Source organism: Xenopus laevis, chromosome 4L, assembly GCF_017654675.1.
Source record: "Xenopus laevis strain J_2021 chromosome 4L, Xenopus_laevis_v10.1, whole genome shotgun sequence".
Classification (NCBI taxonomy): Eukaryota; Metazoa; Chordata; class Amphibia; order Anura; family Pipidae; genus Xenopus; species Xenopus laevis.
Window position 1 is genome coordinate 111,989,737 of NC_054377.1, and position 15,252 is coordinate 112,004,988.

Here is a 15,252-nt window from a genome sequence, read left to right on the forward strand (position 1 = left end):
GCCCCCACCGAACCGTTGATGCACAGGTGGTGAAAATAAATTGGGTGAGTTCCCCCGACTGGACAGAATAATGTGTGTGCGGCTCAGTGAAATATTTATATTCCTCAAGGCCATAAGCATATTGGCTTATAAAGCATAATTATTCATAATTATTCCCATGATAGGGAAGCCACAAGAAGTGGCACATCAGCAGTATATGCACATTGTAGTACAAGCCTATGGATGTGACTTCAGTCCACTTCATCGGAGAGTAACAAGGGTGTCTCGCATGTGTACAACAGACATACAAGTCATTGTGCGGACACACAGGGACATTACTTCCCTAGACTGGAACACAAATGGAATAACACCTCATAAACGTGTAAACCATTCGGCCTGTTTGCCATTATTGTCACTCAACAATAAAATACAGAAAGACCAATAACCATAGCAACCGTATATAAATGTCTAAAAGTTGAATGACTGGGTATAAAGACAATACCAAATCTATGTGTACACACACACACGGAGAGTGTAACTATATAAAAGGTATATAAAAAATGAGAGAGGGCTACAAATCAAATTACTATAAAATAAGACATTTCATTAAAACCACAGGGAATTACAATTTGAAGATTAGAAATCCAAAAATTAGGGATGCACCCAATTCAGGTTTCGGTTTGGGATTCGGCCTTTTTAAGCAGGATTCGGATTCGCCCGAATCCTTCTGCCCGGCTGAACCGAATCAGAATCCTAATTTGCATATGCAAATTAGGGGTGGGAAGGGGAAAACATTTTTTACTTCCTTGTTTTGGGACATATTAGGGTTCGGTATTTGACAATCTTTTGTGAAGGATTCGGGAGTGCGGCCGAATCCAAAATAGTGGATTCGGTGCATCCCTACCAGAAATTCTCCCTTTCATGTACAGTTGAACATCTGGTCTAAAGAATCTGATCTGAAGAAAAGATTGTAATTTGTTCAATATCTATAACATGCACACCACTCATAGGTCAACTGTGTATCTCACAAGTCTATTGTTTAACTCACATATATGTCTGGAAAATCCACGGGTTCTGTTGCCTATTAATACTAAGTATGTGTTCTCTAAATCAATCCTTTAATTGTCTTCTTGTTTGACTATATATTCTAATACGCATGTACAAGTCAATTGTACCCTTTTAATACTTTTAAGTATATGTAACCCTTGTTACACTTTGAGACACAGGAAACCTATTGATGGGTTTTATACATTGTACCTGTTATCTTTGAAGTGGGAAAAAAAGTATATTTTTTTAATAAGTTCAGGTAAGGGACTTGTTATCCTGAATACTCGGGACCTGGGGTTTTCCCGATAATGGATCTTTGCGGAATTTGAATTTTCATATCTTAAGTCTACTAGAAAATCATGTGAATATTAAATAAACAGAATAGGCTGGTTTTGCTTCCAAAAAGGATTAATCATATTTTAGTTGGTATCAAGTACAAAGTACTGTTTTATTATTACAGAGAAAAAGGAAATCATTTTTAAAAATAAGTATTATTTGGATAAAATGGAATCTATGGGAGACGGCTTTTAAATAATTCGGAGCTTTCTGGATAACTTGTTTTCCAGATAACGGATCCCATAACTGTGAAACATCTATATTTGTTACATGTACATGCCACTCTTAATATGTATATTGGCATGTATAGCATCCTTGGTGGCACCCAAGCTGAATGACGGGTTCCTGATTTTATTCAGAGCTAGTAAGTCACTACTGGGGTTATGTAATTAAAGACATTAAGTTTGCCATGGGGCAGTAACCTATAGCAACCAATCAGCAGGTAGAATTTCCAGGTCACATGTTTAAAAGCAAACATCTTATTGGTTGCTACTGGTTACTGCTCCTGGGCAAACGTAGTGCCTTTTATTACATGTGGGGGAAAGACTTAACCTTATCAGAGTTAGCAATAAGGGCCCAACTAGGCTTTGGACTATTTACAGTCAGACCCTTATCTCCGTCTCTGGGGAACTGTAGGGCTCTCCCCCAAAAGGTCACTTACGTTAATGCCAAAGGAAAGTCAACTTTGGATATTTTGTCACATGCATCCTAAGGCTAAGGCCACACTAGGCGATAGCGCCGCGATTTGACTCGCGGCGACTTTTCGCCGCTAGGCGATTTCGAGCGACAATAGAAAAAAGATCGCCGCGTGTGTTTTTACGCTGGCGATTTTTCGCGATTCCCCATAGACGCCAGCGCAAAAGTTTCCCCAGCGATTGCGGCTTAAAAGTCGCGGCGAAAAGTCGCCGCGAGTCAAATGTGGCCTTAGCCTAAAGGTTTATTCAGCTGTACTGACAGTAAGAGTTTTTATTGGTCCAGTGCACAATGGAATTGGTGCCTGAGAAATACCCTTATTAAAGGGAACCCCTGTGTCTCAAACAATTTTAGCATCAGTGCCTAAGAGTTAATCAGGGTACTTGGATTTGGCTCACAGAGAACTGCAGTGTTTATTAAAACTCCTGTGACTATTAGTCTAACAGAAGTATTACGACAATATAGGTTCATTAGTCAATGCGAGTTTCAGTACAACGTGCTCATTCACTTCTGTGCACCATGATAAACATTTCATGGTACTTTCTGACAGGTGTTAAGGTGGCCATAAATGGACCAATAAACGTTGTCAACCCAAAAAATATCTGGGCAAAAATTGTCCAGGTACCAGGCAGGTTTGAAAGTCCCGTGGGGCAAAGACCTCATCAGCACATTTTGTTTGTGGGAGGCGAGTCTGGCCAGCGTTGTCCTCCGGGAAATTGCTATCATTAGGAAATAGTTGTCCCTTATATATTTTTTGGTTTTCTTATACAATGTGGGAGCCCAGGAGATAACAATCAACTTTAAAGTAAGGCTTAAAAAAAATTCAAAAAACCCTGCTATAGGTCACTAAGTTAAAGAATTCAAAAACACAAAAGCAGAAAATAAATGCACCAAATCTGAGCTTCTCTGTGCATACTTTGTTTCCCCCTTCAGTACACTAATTTGCATACAGACTTTGTACGACATTCATTCGAATTCTTCCTGAAAGATTCAGGGTTCTGCTGAATCACAAAAATAGGGATTCAGTGCATCCCTAAAAATAAAATTATACCTTAGAAAATCAGTCTACAGGACACAAAACATGTCACGGTGAAATGCCCTTTAAATAAGTAAATATAAAAGTAAGCATCATGTAAAGAGCAAACATTCATTTTTACTATATTACTGCACACATAAAAAGGCAACATGGAACAAGCATTTAGAAAATAGAAGTATGTGTGCACTGTTTACGGTTTCCATTTATCAAATTAAAGTAATCAACTTTTCCACCCCAGATATGCCACCTAGACCCATGAACCAGAAAAACAGTGGGGGTCATTTATCAACACTGGACAAATTTGCCCATGGGCAGTAACCCATGTCAACAAATCAAATTGCTGCATTCATTGTTCTACTTGCAGCTGCCTTTTAAAAGCTAATCACCAATTGGCTGCTATAGGTAACTGCCCATGGGAAAATTTGCCGTGTTGATAAATGAGCCCCAGTGTGTGTTATAAACCTATATGGTTAATTTGGTTGTAGGTAATACGATGTTTCTAAAGTCTTCCTAATAAAAAAAAATTAGCAATTCTGTTGTATACATTCATTTAGCAAGCACTCACCATGTCTCGTGCAATGTCAACAGCCTCTCGAAGACCATATAATCTGCCACAGACAAAGTACACACCATTGGCCCATAAGACACACCCCTCGTGCATCCAAAATTCATTGCTGTCGAGAGGTAGTTGGGGGATCTGAACGCCTTGCTCAGGGCCTGCCTCAGCTGTGGATGGCCCACTAGAGTCCATGGGAGTTAGTTCAGAAAGGTCAGTGGTCTTCCTGCGGGAAGGTACAGGAAGTCTGGAGGAGGTACAATCTCCTGAACGGTTCCGACGTTTGTAGCGAGGGTGAGCAGTTAGGCTACGTTGTTCTCGTGCTTGCTGCGGTTCATCTTCCTCCTCTTCATCAGAGTCAGTCTTAGAACCATCAGAAGTGTCTTTGTGACGAACTTTAACTTTTCGAGGAGTCTCTGATGATTTTTTGGGTGGGGGATTCTTAGAAAGTGTAGATGCATATTCTTGGGTGTAGAATGGGCCAAGCAAATCTCCCAAATTCCTGTAATTAGCCCACTTACCACAAAGACAGCAAACAAGGTGACCCATGGTAGCAGACTCTGTGACAGCTGGCCCTTGTACCATGAAGTTAGATGAAGGAAGTGCTTTACTATCCGTGCTAGGTTGAGGGGAAGCAGATCGCTGACCTTTGCGAACTGATGTTATTTTTTTCCAGCGCTGTTCTTCCTCTTCAGCGTTGATGATGACACAAGCTAAGCCTAGCTCCTCTTTATTTTCCACATGTATGTAAGGAATAAAAGATTTCATTTTGGTCTCAGTCTTGTCTAAATTTTGGGTGGCGTACTTAAGTTTGATTTCTGGCTCTATAGGGGCAACTATAGGGGCAGCTTGTTTCCCCCTTCTTCTTGGGGCTCCGGTAGGTTTTCTTCTTTCTCTCCTCCTCCTTTTAGGTTTAGGCTCTGCCTCAGAGTTCTGCTCATCTAAATGCTGTGGCTGGAGAGCAGACATTGGGGCTGGTGGGAGAGTTGATGGTGGCTGCTGATGGTCTTGCAACAACTGCTGTTGCTGCTCTTGTGGTTGCTGCTGTTCTTGTTGTTGCTGCTGTTCTTGTTGTTGCTGCTGTTGTTGTTGCTGCTGCTGCTGTTGTTGTTGTTGCTGTTTCTTTTGCTTGTTGACACTACCAATAGGACGCCCTTTCTTCTTTCCAGATGGGAAGTAACCTTTTGGAGGTATGAATTCTTGTTTTGGAGTAACATTACAAGGTGTACCTGCAAGTTTCTCATTTTCTACATTTTCATGCTGCTGCACCTGGGGTAAAACACATTTTGGTTCCAAGGCTGGAGATGTAACTTTTCCTTCCATATAATGGTTAGATGGTTGTGCTGGAAGCCCAGACACTGATAAGTCTTTGGGTTCCATTGACTGCTCCTCCATTTCAGTTTTGATCTTTTTTTCATCATGGGCCCAGACATCAAGTGACTTGGGAGACAGGCTTTTTGCACTTTTCCCTTCACCACAAGAGATTTCTGGTACAATAACTCCAGGCAATTCTGCTTCTTGCATGGATCCATTTCCACTCTCTGGGCCCTTGATTTTTAGAGCGAGGATATCATCTAGTGTTACAGTTTCAGCTGCACTTTCTGCACTACTCGGTGCTGAAATCCGCCGAACATTAGGTGAAGTTATTTTTTGTACAATAGCTTCTAGTTTCAGACCCCTCCCTTTGCGCGGAGGAAGGATTTTTGTCTTGGATGGACTAGAAAGGGATACAGCTGATGGGCTTTTCTGTTCAGGGCCACCCTTGGGGGGCTCATCTGCCATAGAGGAAAAACCACTTTCTTTGCTCCTAGAAGTTAAAACCTGTGACATAGATGCTCTGTCTGAAGTTTCTTTTCCTGAAATAGGGAGGCGCCCTTTGTCATCACCAGGCTGCCTTTTGCTGGGAATTGGAGAGATAAAAGAACGTACCCGTCTTCTCATAATAAGAGGGTTGTGGTGTGATTGTTCCTCTGCACCTTGAGCTCTATGGGCATTGCATCCGGGCTTGGAGATCTCGGTTCCTTCCCCTGATCTGTGGGCAAATGTTTCAGTTTCCCTACCAGGACTAAAGGGCTTTTGGTTTGCCCCTACAGGGGACCCAAGTTTTTTGGCAGGAGAAGCCTGACGGCCCATGTTCCAGTTAGTAGATTCCACTGGTGGTGTTTTTTGAGCATTTCTTTTAAGTTCTAGAGCTATCAAATTGGTGGGTCCTCCATCGCCAACTCGCAGCTGTCGACCATATTCTAGACTGCCAGAATCATGATATGCACCTGGCTGGTTGTAAGCCATTACCTCATGCTCACTCCTTCCTGGACTACGAACATGAAACTGCTCCTGCCTTGGGCTTTTACGTTGCATTTCTTGTCGATGCTGTGAAGCAGAAAGTATAGCTTGAGCAGAGCTTCCCAGCCATTCTTTAAATTCCTCCTGTTGGTACACTGGTCTCTTATAATGAAGAGGAGATGAAAACGATGGGTGAGGTTCTCCATAGGAGCTTGATCTAGAGTTTGAATGATAACCCAAAGAAGCATTATCAGCATTCTGAAAAAAAGCAGAGTAGAACGCTTCTCTACTTGCTCTTTCGGAGAGGCTCATTGCTGGATTCATGTGATGAGTTTCTGCTGGTCCTCTGCTTCTCCCTGGCGACATCTTCAGTTTGTCACCAAGATCCTGTACAGGTGACCTGCCACGGGCTCCAACTCTGGCAGTTCCCCTTCTGGGATGAGGCCCTCTGCTATTATGTGGACTAAATTCCTGGGTTGGATCAAAGGTCATGGATCTTGGGCTGGCATTACCCCTAGCAGATTCTTTGGTGCTGTATGGCATGCAGTGATCTGCAGTTCTTTTTCTATGCATCTTTGTTGCTTCTGTGTCTTGTTCTTTAGGCGTTCCCCCTTGGTTGCTTGACTTTGCATCTAAAGCTATCATCCCACTAGGTAGGATTACAGACTGTCCAGATCTTCCATCAGCTGATCTTTCTTGTCCAGGGCCAACATGATGAGAAGTAGTAGAGTCTCGCACAAGCTGCCTCAGTGGAGAGATATCGCATATTACAGATCGTCTTTCAGAAGGGACGCCACTAGATTCCTGGGAGGAGGCTGGAGGGTCCACCTCAAATTTCCTTGCAGGATAATCTGTTACATTTAACGGTTTGCCATCAGGAGTTGACTTTCTATCCCAGGGACCCCAATTAGGTGTTTCTAAATGAGGGGCAAGTGTTTTACCAAGGATGTTACGGTTAGGTAACTCACTGGCCTGGCTCATGAGTATATTTGGTCTCAAACTAACTTCAACACTTCCAGTAACTGGTGGGGGGTCTTGTGTGTTTCTTGCATACCTTCTTTCCTGCTGATGATGCCCTTGCAGGACTTCCTGCAGGAGGCTAGGATATTTATCATTCCTTCCTGTTCCTGGTTTCCTCTCACCCTGTTCCCCAGACCCCTCTGTATCAGTTTTAACATGCTGAGGCAAGTTGTTGTCATTTCTGGTGCTTGTTCCTCCTTCTTTAAACCCAAACTCAGAACCTACAGGAGATTTAGCTTCTGTTCTAGAAGCACTACTTGCTGTGATAGATACAGGCTGAGAATCAGCATCGCTAGGTTCTCCATTCTGGTCGGGGGTGCATTCCTTGATATTATCATCATCTTTAACAGTTTCAGGCACCTCTGGCTGTGATGTTATTTCAACTTCATCATTATCTAGTGTTGGAGATTCATCTGCGACCTTCTCTGACCTGGTGGCTACAGTCTCCATTGCTACTATGACACCCACCGATTTCTCACTCACTCTGGATGCTTCCTGAAAGGTCTCTGTGGGTTCTGGAAGGTTTTCTACCTCTTGCACTTGTGGTTTTTCAGAAAGATCAGTTGACCACCCTTGTGCAGGAGAAGCTGGTTTTACGGAAGAAGGTCCCTTGTAACCAGCTTCAGAGCTTGTGCTTTGCCCACTGAGTTGCCTTACCCTTTCACCTGGATCTCCTGAACTGCTAGAACAGCTGCCATCTAGTGACTCTGCCATTGGAGATTTAAGCTGTTCTTCAGCTTGGGAAGATGTTTCTGAGTTAGCACAGCTGTCAGCCTTTCTAGATGTTCGCTTCCCACTCTTCTTGTTAGGCGCCAGGGCATCTGAAAGCAGCATGTGTTGAACTGTGTTGGGTAGATTTGCAACCTGGCTGCTCAAAGCACTTAGGCTACTTAAACCTGGGTCAGTCAGTCGTTTTTCAGGAGGCCCTTCAACACCAAATCCTTTATAGCCTCCACCATGAGGCGTAGGACTTAGCTGTGGCATCATCTGCAAAATACGGTTTCTGGATGACAGAGGCACATTACCCTGACCACATGAGAGGTTTTCTCCACTTGTCATCAGAGGTGAGGGAGTGGAGCTACAGCTTGGAGATTGTACAACCGAGGCAGCAGGGGAGGGATTTGAGATAGGACTGAAATTCTGTTGGAACTGCATAGGAGAGCGTACTGGGACTTCAGACTGACTGTATTGTCCTGCCTGGCTTTGAAGGGGTATTTTAGAAGAATTGGAGTACTGCATGACATGAGAAGTCTGTTGCTGTGACTGTCCCTGCCCAACATTCTGTGGCAATTTAGATGTTTCAAAGCCTTTCATGTGCTGGCTGGCATAACTACTAAATCCTTGCTGTGTTCCATATGATGACCCAGACATATGGCTCTCATATGTAGAACTAGACCCTCCAGGACTGTAACCCTCATAGTTTGGACCAGTCTGACCAAATCTCTGTGAAGAAGTAAAAGAGCTAGAAGAGGAGCCAGGAGGAGGCTGATAGTGTTGTCCATATTGTCCCATTCGTAACTGGTATCCAGCAGGGGAACTGAGAGCAGTGGAACGCTGCATCTGCTGTAGATGTGGGGAACCTGCAGATGTTGGTGGGTTCCCAGACTGAGACAGGGATTGGTGTGACTGATAAAGCTGCTGCCTCAACTGCTGGTTAGTGACAAGAGATGGGTACTGGCTACCACCAGGAGAAAAGGAACTTGGAAAGTCCTGTGAGTACTGGGAGAGATTGCCTGCTGCTGAATGCTGGTTAGCAAACTGGCTGTGATGTCCCTCTCTTCCATAGGGTGTGCTAAAGTTTGTACCGCTGCTGCTGTTTCCTTGAGGAGGACCATAGCTTTGCACTGGCCCAGATGGCCGTCTCTGTGGTGTCTGGCTTGCAGGTGTACCTCCTTCTTTGTTAGCCAAATAATAAAAATCCCCAGATTCTTTTCTGTAAGACTGGTAGCTCTGAATACTTGAAGTTTCTCCAGCTGGAATTGTGGTAGGAGTGCTTGACCCTCCTCGACGTCCTCCATAGTTTCCCTGGAATATCTGAGCCTGCTGTCTTGGGCTATACTCTTCCAGCCTGGAGGAGCCGTGAGCTTCCGGAGGATACGTCTGCTGGCTGCCATAACTGCTTTGCTCTCGGAAGGACTGCATGACGTCGAGGAGAGGTCTCTCACTACCTGCAGAAATAGAATACAATAAGAATGTCAGATAGTGCAAACAAAGCAGAACTTTGCTGTAGTTAAAATATCCAGGTTAGGCATAAATGTAGAGGAGAACTAAACCGTAAAAACAAATATGACTAGAAATACCATATTTTATATACTGAACTTACTGTTATATCTTAAAAAAACGAAAGCTGGGCACAGACGCAAAGATCCGATCGTACGAATCAATGTACGATCGGACTTCCCCATCTCCCGACCTGCCACTAACCATTCGGATCAAATAAAGTACAAAAGAACAAGTTCGATGTTCTGCCCCTGACAGCAACTGTACGAAAGTTATGTCCGACCAAAGCTAGTGACAGTCTCCCTCTGAAAATCCTAGGATCGGCAATACACGCAGAGATATTACCTGCAGCCGACAGAAATCTTTTAACCTGTCCCATCGACCGATCTCAGCCGGACGAAAAATTTCGGGACTCTCCACACACGGTCCGAAAATGGTTCCAATCGAGGATTCGTACGATTTTCGGACCGTGTGTGGAGAGTCCCGATATTTCTTTGTGTCTATGGCCATCTTAAGAAAGAGAAACTAAGTGCAGGGTCATCAAGCAGAAAATGAGGTACACATACCATAGAAGCGGATACTACAGGGCTGATTATTCAAATCTGATGCAGAATGCACTGGTTTCTGTGCTGCTGTAATGTGAATCTGAATTAATAACTAAACAGTCTTGTACTGGGAGTTTTATATTGTGTATATACTGAAGCAGCTGTGAATCAGCATGTGCTGTGAAGCAGAATAAAATAAAGGGGGAGAATTGTGGCCATCTTGGGCTAGTACAGGCTCACAAATGAATGTACAGCAATTTTAGTCTCCTTCTTTGTTAAGATTTAGTTCTCCCAATTAGCAAGGGGCTTGGAATACAGAAATGTAACATTTTTAATGGTAGCCAACTAGTAGCCAACTATACAATATATTTTTTTAAGCCCTAAACAAGCATGGGATTTATTATCCAGAATGCTTTGGATATGAGATTTTCCAGATAATTCCATAATGTGGAACACCAAGACTTAAAGGGATACTGTCATGGGAAAAAAAAATTCCAAAATGAATCAGTTAATAGAGCTGCTCCAGCAGAATTCTGCACTGAAATCCATTTCTCAAAAGAGCAAACAGATTTTTTTATATTCAATTTTGAAATCTGACATGGGGCTAGACATATTGTCAATTTCCCAGCTGCCCCAAGTCATGTGACTTGTGCTCTGATAAACTTCAATCACTCTTTACTGCTCTACTGCAAGTTGGAATGATATCACCCACCTCCCTTTTCCCCCCAGCAGCCAAACAAAAGAACAATTTGAAGGTAACCAGATAACAGCTCCCTAACACAAGATAACAGCTGCCTGGTAGATCTAAGAACAACACTCAATAGTAAAAACCCATGTCCCACTGAGACACATTCAGTTACATTGAGAAGGAAAAACAGCAGCCTGCCAGAAAGCATTTCTCTCCTAAAGTGCAGACACAAGTCACATGACCAGGGGCAGCTGGGAAATTGACAAAATGTCTAGATTTCAAAATTGAATATAAAAAAATCTGTTTGCTCTTTTGAGAAATTGATTTCAGTGCAGAATTCTGCTGGAGTAGCACTATTAACTGATGCGTTTTGAAAAAAACATGTTTTCTGATGGCAGAACAATTAAACATAGAAAACCCCACTGACAAGATTACTTTTTGAGCAACATAGATTAATAACTTTTTAAGCAAACAATTCTTCATTTTGGACTAGACTTTATATTTCATATTAAATTAGACACTATGGGATATTTTTTTTTCTGTATAAAAAAAGAATTCACAAATAACATATCCAATAACTGTTACTTAATATTGGTCAGTGTTTTGTGGGCAAGTAACGGTCTATTTCAAAATGTTAGAAGGAGCAGAATATGGAGAATTTTGGGACGGCAAGGATGAGAATGATTAAAGTGTTTAATGGAAGCACTATGTCCTAAGACTGATCTTAAAGTCAAAATACTAGAGATTATGCCACATCTATTTAAACACATAGGGGCAAAATCCCTACACTTCCCCAGGTGTAAATTTGCTAGCACATCGCTAATTCACTAAAGTGAAAAGTTGCGTCCAGGACAGTGATGCATTTTCCATAGTCGCCCGAAGTTGCCTTCAGTTTTATCATACATAGTTTTACAGTATTTGCTATGCAGACTGGAACCTATTGCCCTAATACCTCTACCTGCAAAGGAGTAATGTGCTTTCCATAACAAAATGTCTTCAAGCCAAATGTGTGGAGAACACCGAGTAAGCAGCGTGATGGCATATTTGGTAGACTGAAAGCACTGAATACGAAAGTGATCAGTTTCCCCTTTCAGCTTTTTAGAGAGTTACTAAGTTTTGTATCTGCGTCGACTCAACACAAAAATATCCCTGTTGCAGATGGGTTACTCTCAATAGATCGACATGGGTTAAAAAGATACGAAATATATTTGAAATTTTGTATTTGCTATGTGACATGAGTAAACATATGCAAATATATTGAATTTGTATTATAGAGATCATTTGACTTGAATAACAAATATTGAAGGCCAATTAAAGGGGTTCTTCACCTTCCAAAAAAACTTTTTCCAGTTCAGTTGTTTTTTCAACTGCTTTTGCCATTTTTTACACTTTTTCTAAAACTGAAGTTTAAAGTTGAATGTTCCTGTCTCTGGTGTTTCGGTCTGACAGCTCAGTAATTCAGGTGCACATGCTGAACTGTTAAAATTTGCAAACATTTAGTTGATACATTTCTCAGCAGCATCTGTGGAATATTAGCAACTATTGTATCAATTCTAACAGATGCCTTTGAAGAACCAGTAACAATTTTTTTTTTTTAATTATCTTGAACTTAACGGGAAAAAAAAACCACCAAGACACTTTTAAATTTAAAGTTGCAAAGTTTTTATTAAGAAATAACTTATAGATTCTCCGCTTGCGCTACTCTTCAGAAACGGTGACAGGGCGACGATCCATTGTGCGGCACTCGATTTCTCCTCCCTGGCTATCTCCTATAGAAGGCAGGGAGGAGAAATTGAGCGCCGCACAATGGATCGTCGCCCTGTCACCGTTTCTAAAGAGGAGCGCAAGCGGTAAGACTTTGCGAGTTTAAAGTCAAAATTGGTGTTTTTTTCCGTTAAGTACAAACTAATTTTTTTATGTAACCAGTCATTTAAGTCAGGAATTCTGCTCAGTAGGGCTAAAGATAAGAAATGTATTAATTTAGAAAAGTTTACAGTCAGTAACCAACCCATCCCATCCCCCCCCCTCCCAAAGCTGCTTAAGAAAGACGCAAGAAGGTAACAAATGAAACTTTACATTAGGAGAAAAACGGTCACAAATCGGAAATAGAAAATTGTTAGGAAAAGTCTTTATTTCTGATGAACTATCTGGAAACAACTGAACTGGAATAAGTGTTGGAAGGTAAACAACCCCTTTAATGATACTGGTATTATGTTAAATAATGTTGGAATCATTTGATTAAAAAACGCCTCATCTGGAGTAAGCAGTGCAGTTTTGGACTCCAGTCCTTAAGAGGGATATAAATGAGCTGGAGAGAGTGCAGAGACTAAGTGCAACTAAACTGGTAAGAGGGATGGAAGACTTCAATTATGAGGGCAGACTGTCAAGGTTGGGGTTGTTTTCTCTGGAAAAAAGGCACTTGTGAGGGGACATGATTACACTTTACAAGTACATTAGAGGACATTATAGACAAATAGCAGGGGACCTTTTTACCCATAAAGTGGATCACCGTACCAGAGGCCTCCCCTTTAGACTAGAAGAAAAGAACTTTCATTTGAAGCAACGCAGGGGGTTCTTCACAGTCAGGACAGTGAGGTTGTGGAATGCACTGCCGGGTGATGTTGTGATGGCTGATTCTGTTAATGCCTTTAAGAATGGCTTGGATGATTTTTTGGACATACAGAATATCAAAGGCTATTGTGATACTAAACTCTATAGTTAGTATAGGTATGGGTATATATAGTTTATGTGAAAGTATGGAGGGGTGTGTGTATGGATGCTGGGTTTTCATTTGGAGGGGTTGGACTTGATGGACTTTGTCTTTTTTCAACCTGATTTAACTATGTAACTATGTAACAATCACCAGCAGAGATTTTTAAATAGGACTAAAATGCTTTTTATCATGTTACCGTCTAAGACTTTTACTTAGCAAGAATATTTTTAATAACTGCAAAAGGAAAGACACGCTCAAAGACTCAGAAAAAAAAAAAAAAAAAGCAACTTGCTGTCACACTGGAATGTTTAATTTACAGTAAGCATGGGCTCCCAGGGAAGGGACTGACATAAATCACAAACATGCTGTGTAAAGAAGGCACTCACATATGGGCACTATACAAATTGAGATTTATTGTAATTCTCTTGAAAAAGTAAAATTGGTTATTAGATTTCCTGAAGCTGAATGTGAAAAAATAAAAAATGTACAGCAGAAATTGGAGGTGAGTGTGGTGCCTGTGATTTAGCAGCAACTGTGCCTGCTTAGAATACTGCCCTGGACAGGACTAGATAGCGATATAGCATATAATGGATGATAATAAAAGCTCTACAGAGACAACAGTTCCTGTGCAGGTTGACATGTAGCCTGGCCCCTCCCCTGTAACACCCGGAGAAGAGCAGCCTGGAAGGACACTGCACAGATCCCTACAGACTTCCCATCATAACACAGCTCCCGTTTGGAGGCGGGGACAATGCTGAAAGCAACATTCGCACAAGCTTTTTGCATTACCAGAACAGCCTGCCACAATAGTAGCGACCCCTTTGTCTGACGGAGGCACGCAAAAACAACTCAACAGCCCGCCGGGGACGTCAATGGACTCTTATATATCAGCGCAAAGTGAAAGCATTTTCCCCAATCATTTGCCTTCAAATTTAACCCGTTCGCGGTCACAGAAAGGCTCCCACGCGTGGTATGACTGTCGGGTAACCACCGCGCCTCTTTACTCATTTCCAGCGAGACCACAAACCTCGCCCTAATACCCCAACATGACAGTATCCACTGCTGCCCCGCGCCCCGTTCTCCTGCAGTACCTGCGATGCCTCGGCTCCCTCAGGTCTCTCTGATCTGTTGCACACAGAACACGGCCATCCTCTGACATCACTTCCTGTATGTGTCGCCCTCTTCCCTCCCAGCTGCATTTCAACCAACTTTATTGGCAAATAGGGCGCTGACCAGTACGTGATGTGTATATGAGGATTGGGCATCCTTTTGTACTCCATCACAACAAATACAGTGAAAGTCCGCTTTATCTTATTCTCAATTCTGATTAAATAAACAAGCAGAGCCTCACAATCCACCTGTATTTGACTCCTACAAGAAAAATAAATACATACAGTCAAACCTCAATTTTATACACCCTGGTTTTACGTTTTTCCTCATTTTAATATTTTTGTTGTTCCACCAATATATAATGCATTTCCCTGATTTCATATTTTTACAGATTTTTATCTGGTCACTTTAAACACGTATATACTGTATATAGTGTCCAGTATTTTTTTTTTTTTTTTAAAAAAAAGCCAAATAATTATCTTGAAATGTTTCTTGTTACAAAATGAACTTGGATTGGGGAAAATGTTCTTAAAATTTTCACTGTAAATACCAGCAGCGCTAACCCACAATTAGGGTTGCCACCTGGCTAGTATTTTGCCGGCCTGGCTGGTAAAAATGATGGTTGATCCCAATTAGGGTTGGCACCTGGCCGGTAAAAATTATGCTTGATGCCAATGTTCTTAATAGGAAAAAATGGCAAGAAAATAGGAAGGCCAGTATTTTTTTTACAGAAAAGGTGGCAACCCTAATCCCAATGTTATTAATAGGGAAAAAAGATAAATATATAGGAAAGCCGGTAGTGATGTGCGGGTTGGGTGAAGACCGACCTGCACCCGATCTCCTGCTACCATTTTAAGGCGCTGCCGCCGATGACATCGCAAAAGGGGTGGGGCAGGAGGCACGCGTTAAAAAATCAAGCAGGAAGTCGGAAGCAGGCAGTTCCTGGCCACGCAAATGTGTGCGGGGTGGGCCTGAACTCGCCCGACCCGCGGGTATCGGCCTACCCCCACATCACTAAAGACCGGT

At 42.2% G+C, this 15,252-nt stretch overlaps 1 protein-coding gene across 3 annotated transcripts in view; it reads right to left on the reverse strand.

Annotated features, from left to right (window-relative positions):
• The window catches only part of tcf20.L (transcription factor 20 (AR1) L homeolog), an 88,409-nt gene that overhangs the window by 23,572 nt on the left and 49,585 nt on the right, over nt 1-15,252 (reverse strand). For 2 of the 3 annotated variants that reach the window (XM_041590647.1, XM_041590645.1), the window contains exons 1-2: nt 14,208-14,363; nt 3,657-9,118 (exon numbers count right to left, since the gene is read on the reverse strand). In XM_041590647.1, the coding sequence (XP_041446581.1) occupies nt 3,657-9,092 (5,436 nt within the window). In that variant the 5' untranslated portion in view covers nt 9,093-9,118; nt 14,208-14,363. Of the gene's footprint in view, nt 1-3,656; nt 9,119-14,207; nt 14,364-15,252 lie in introns of those variants that run through there. The other variant, XM_041590646.1, reaches the window with a different exon arrangement.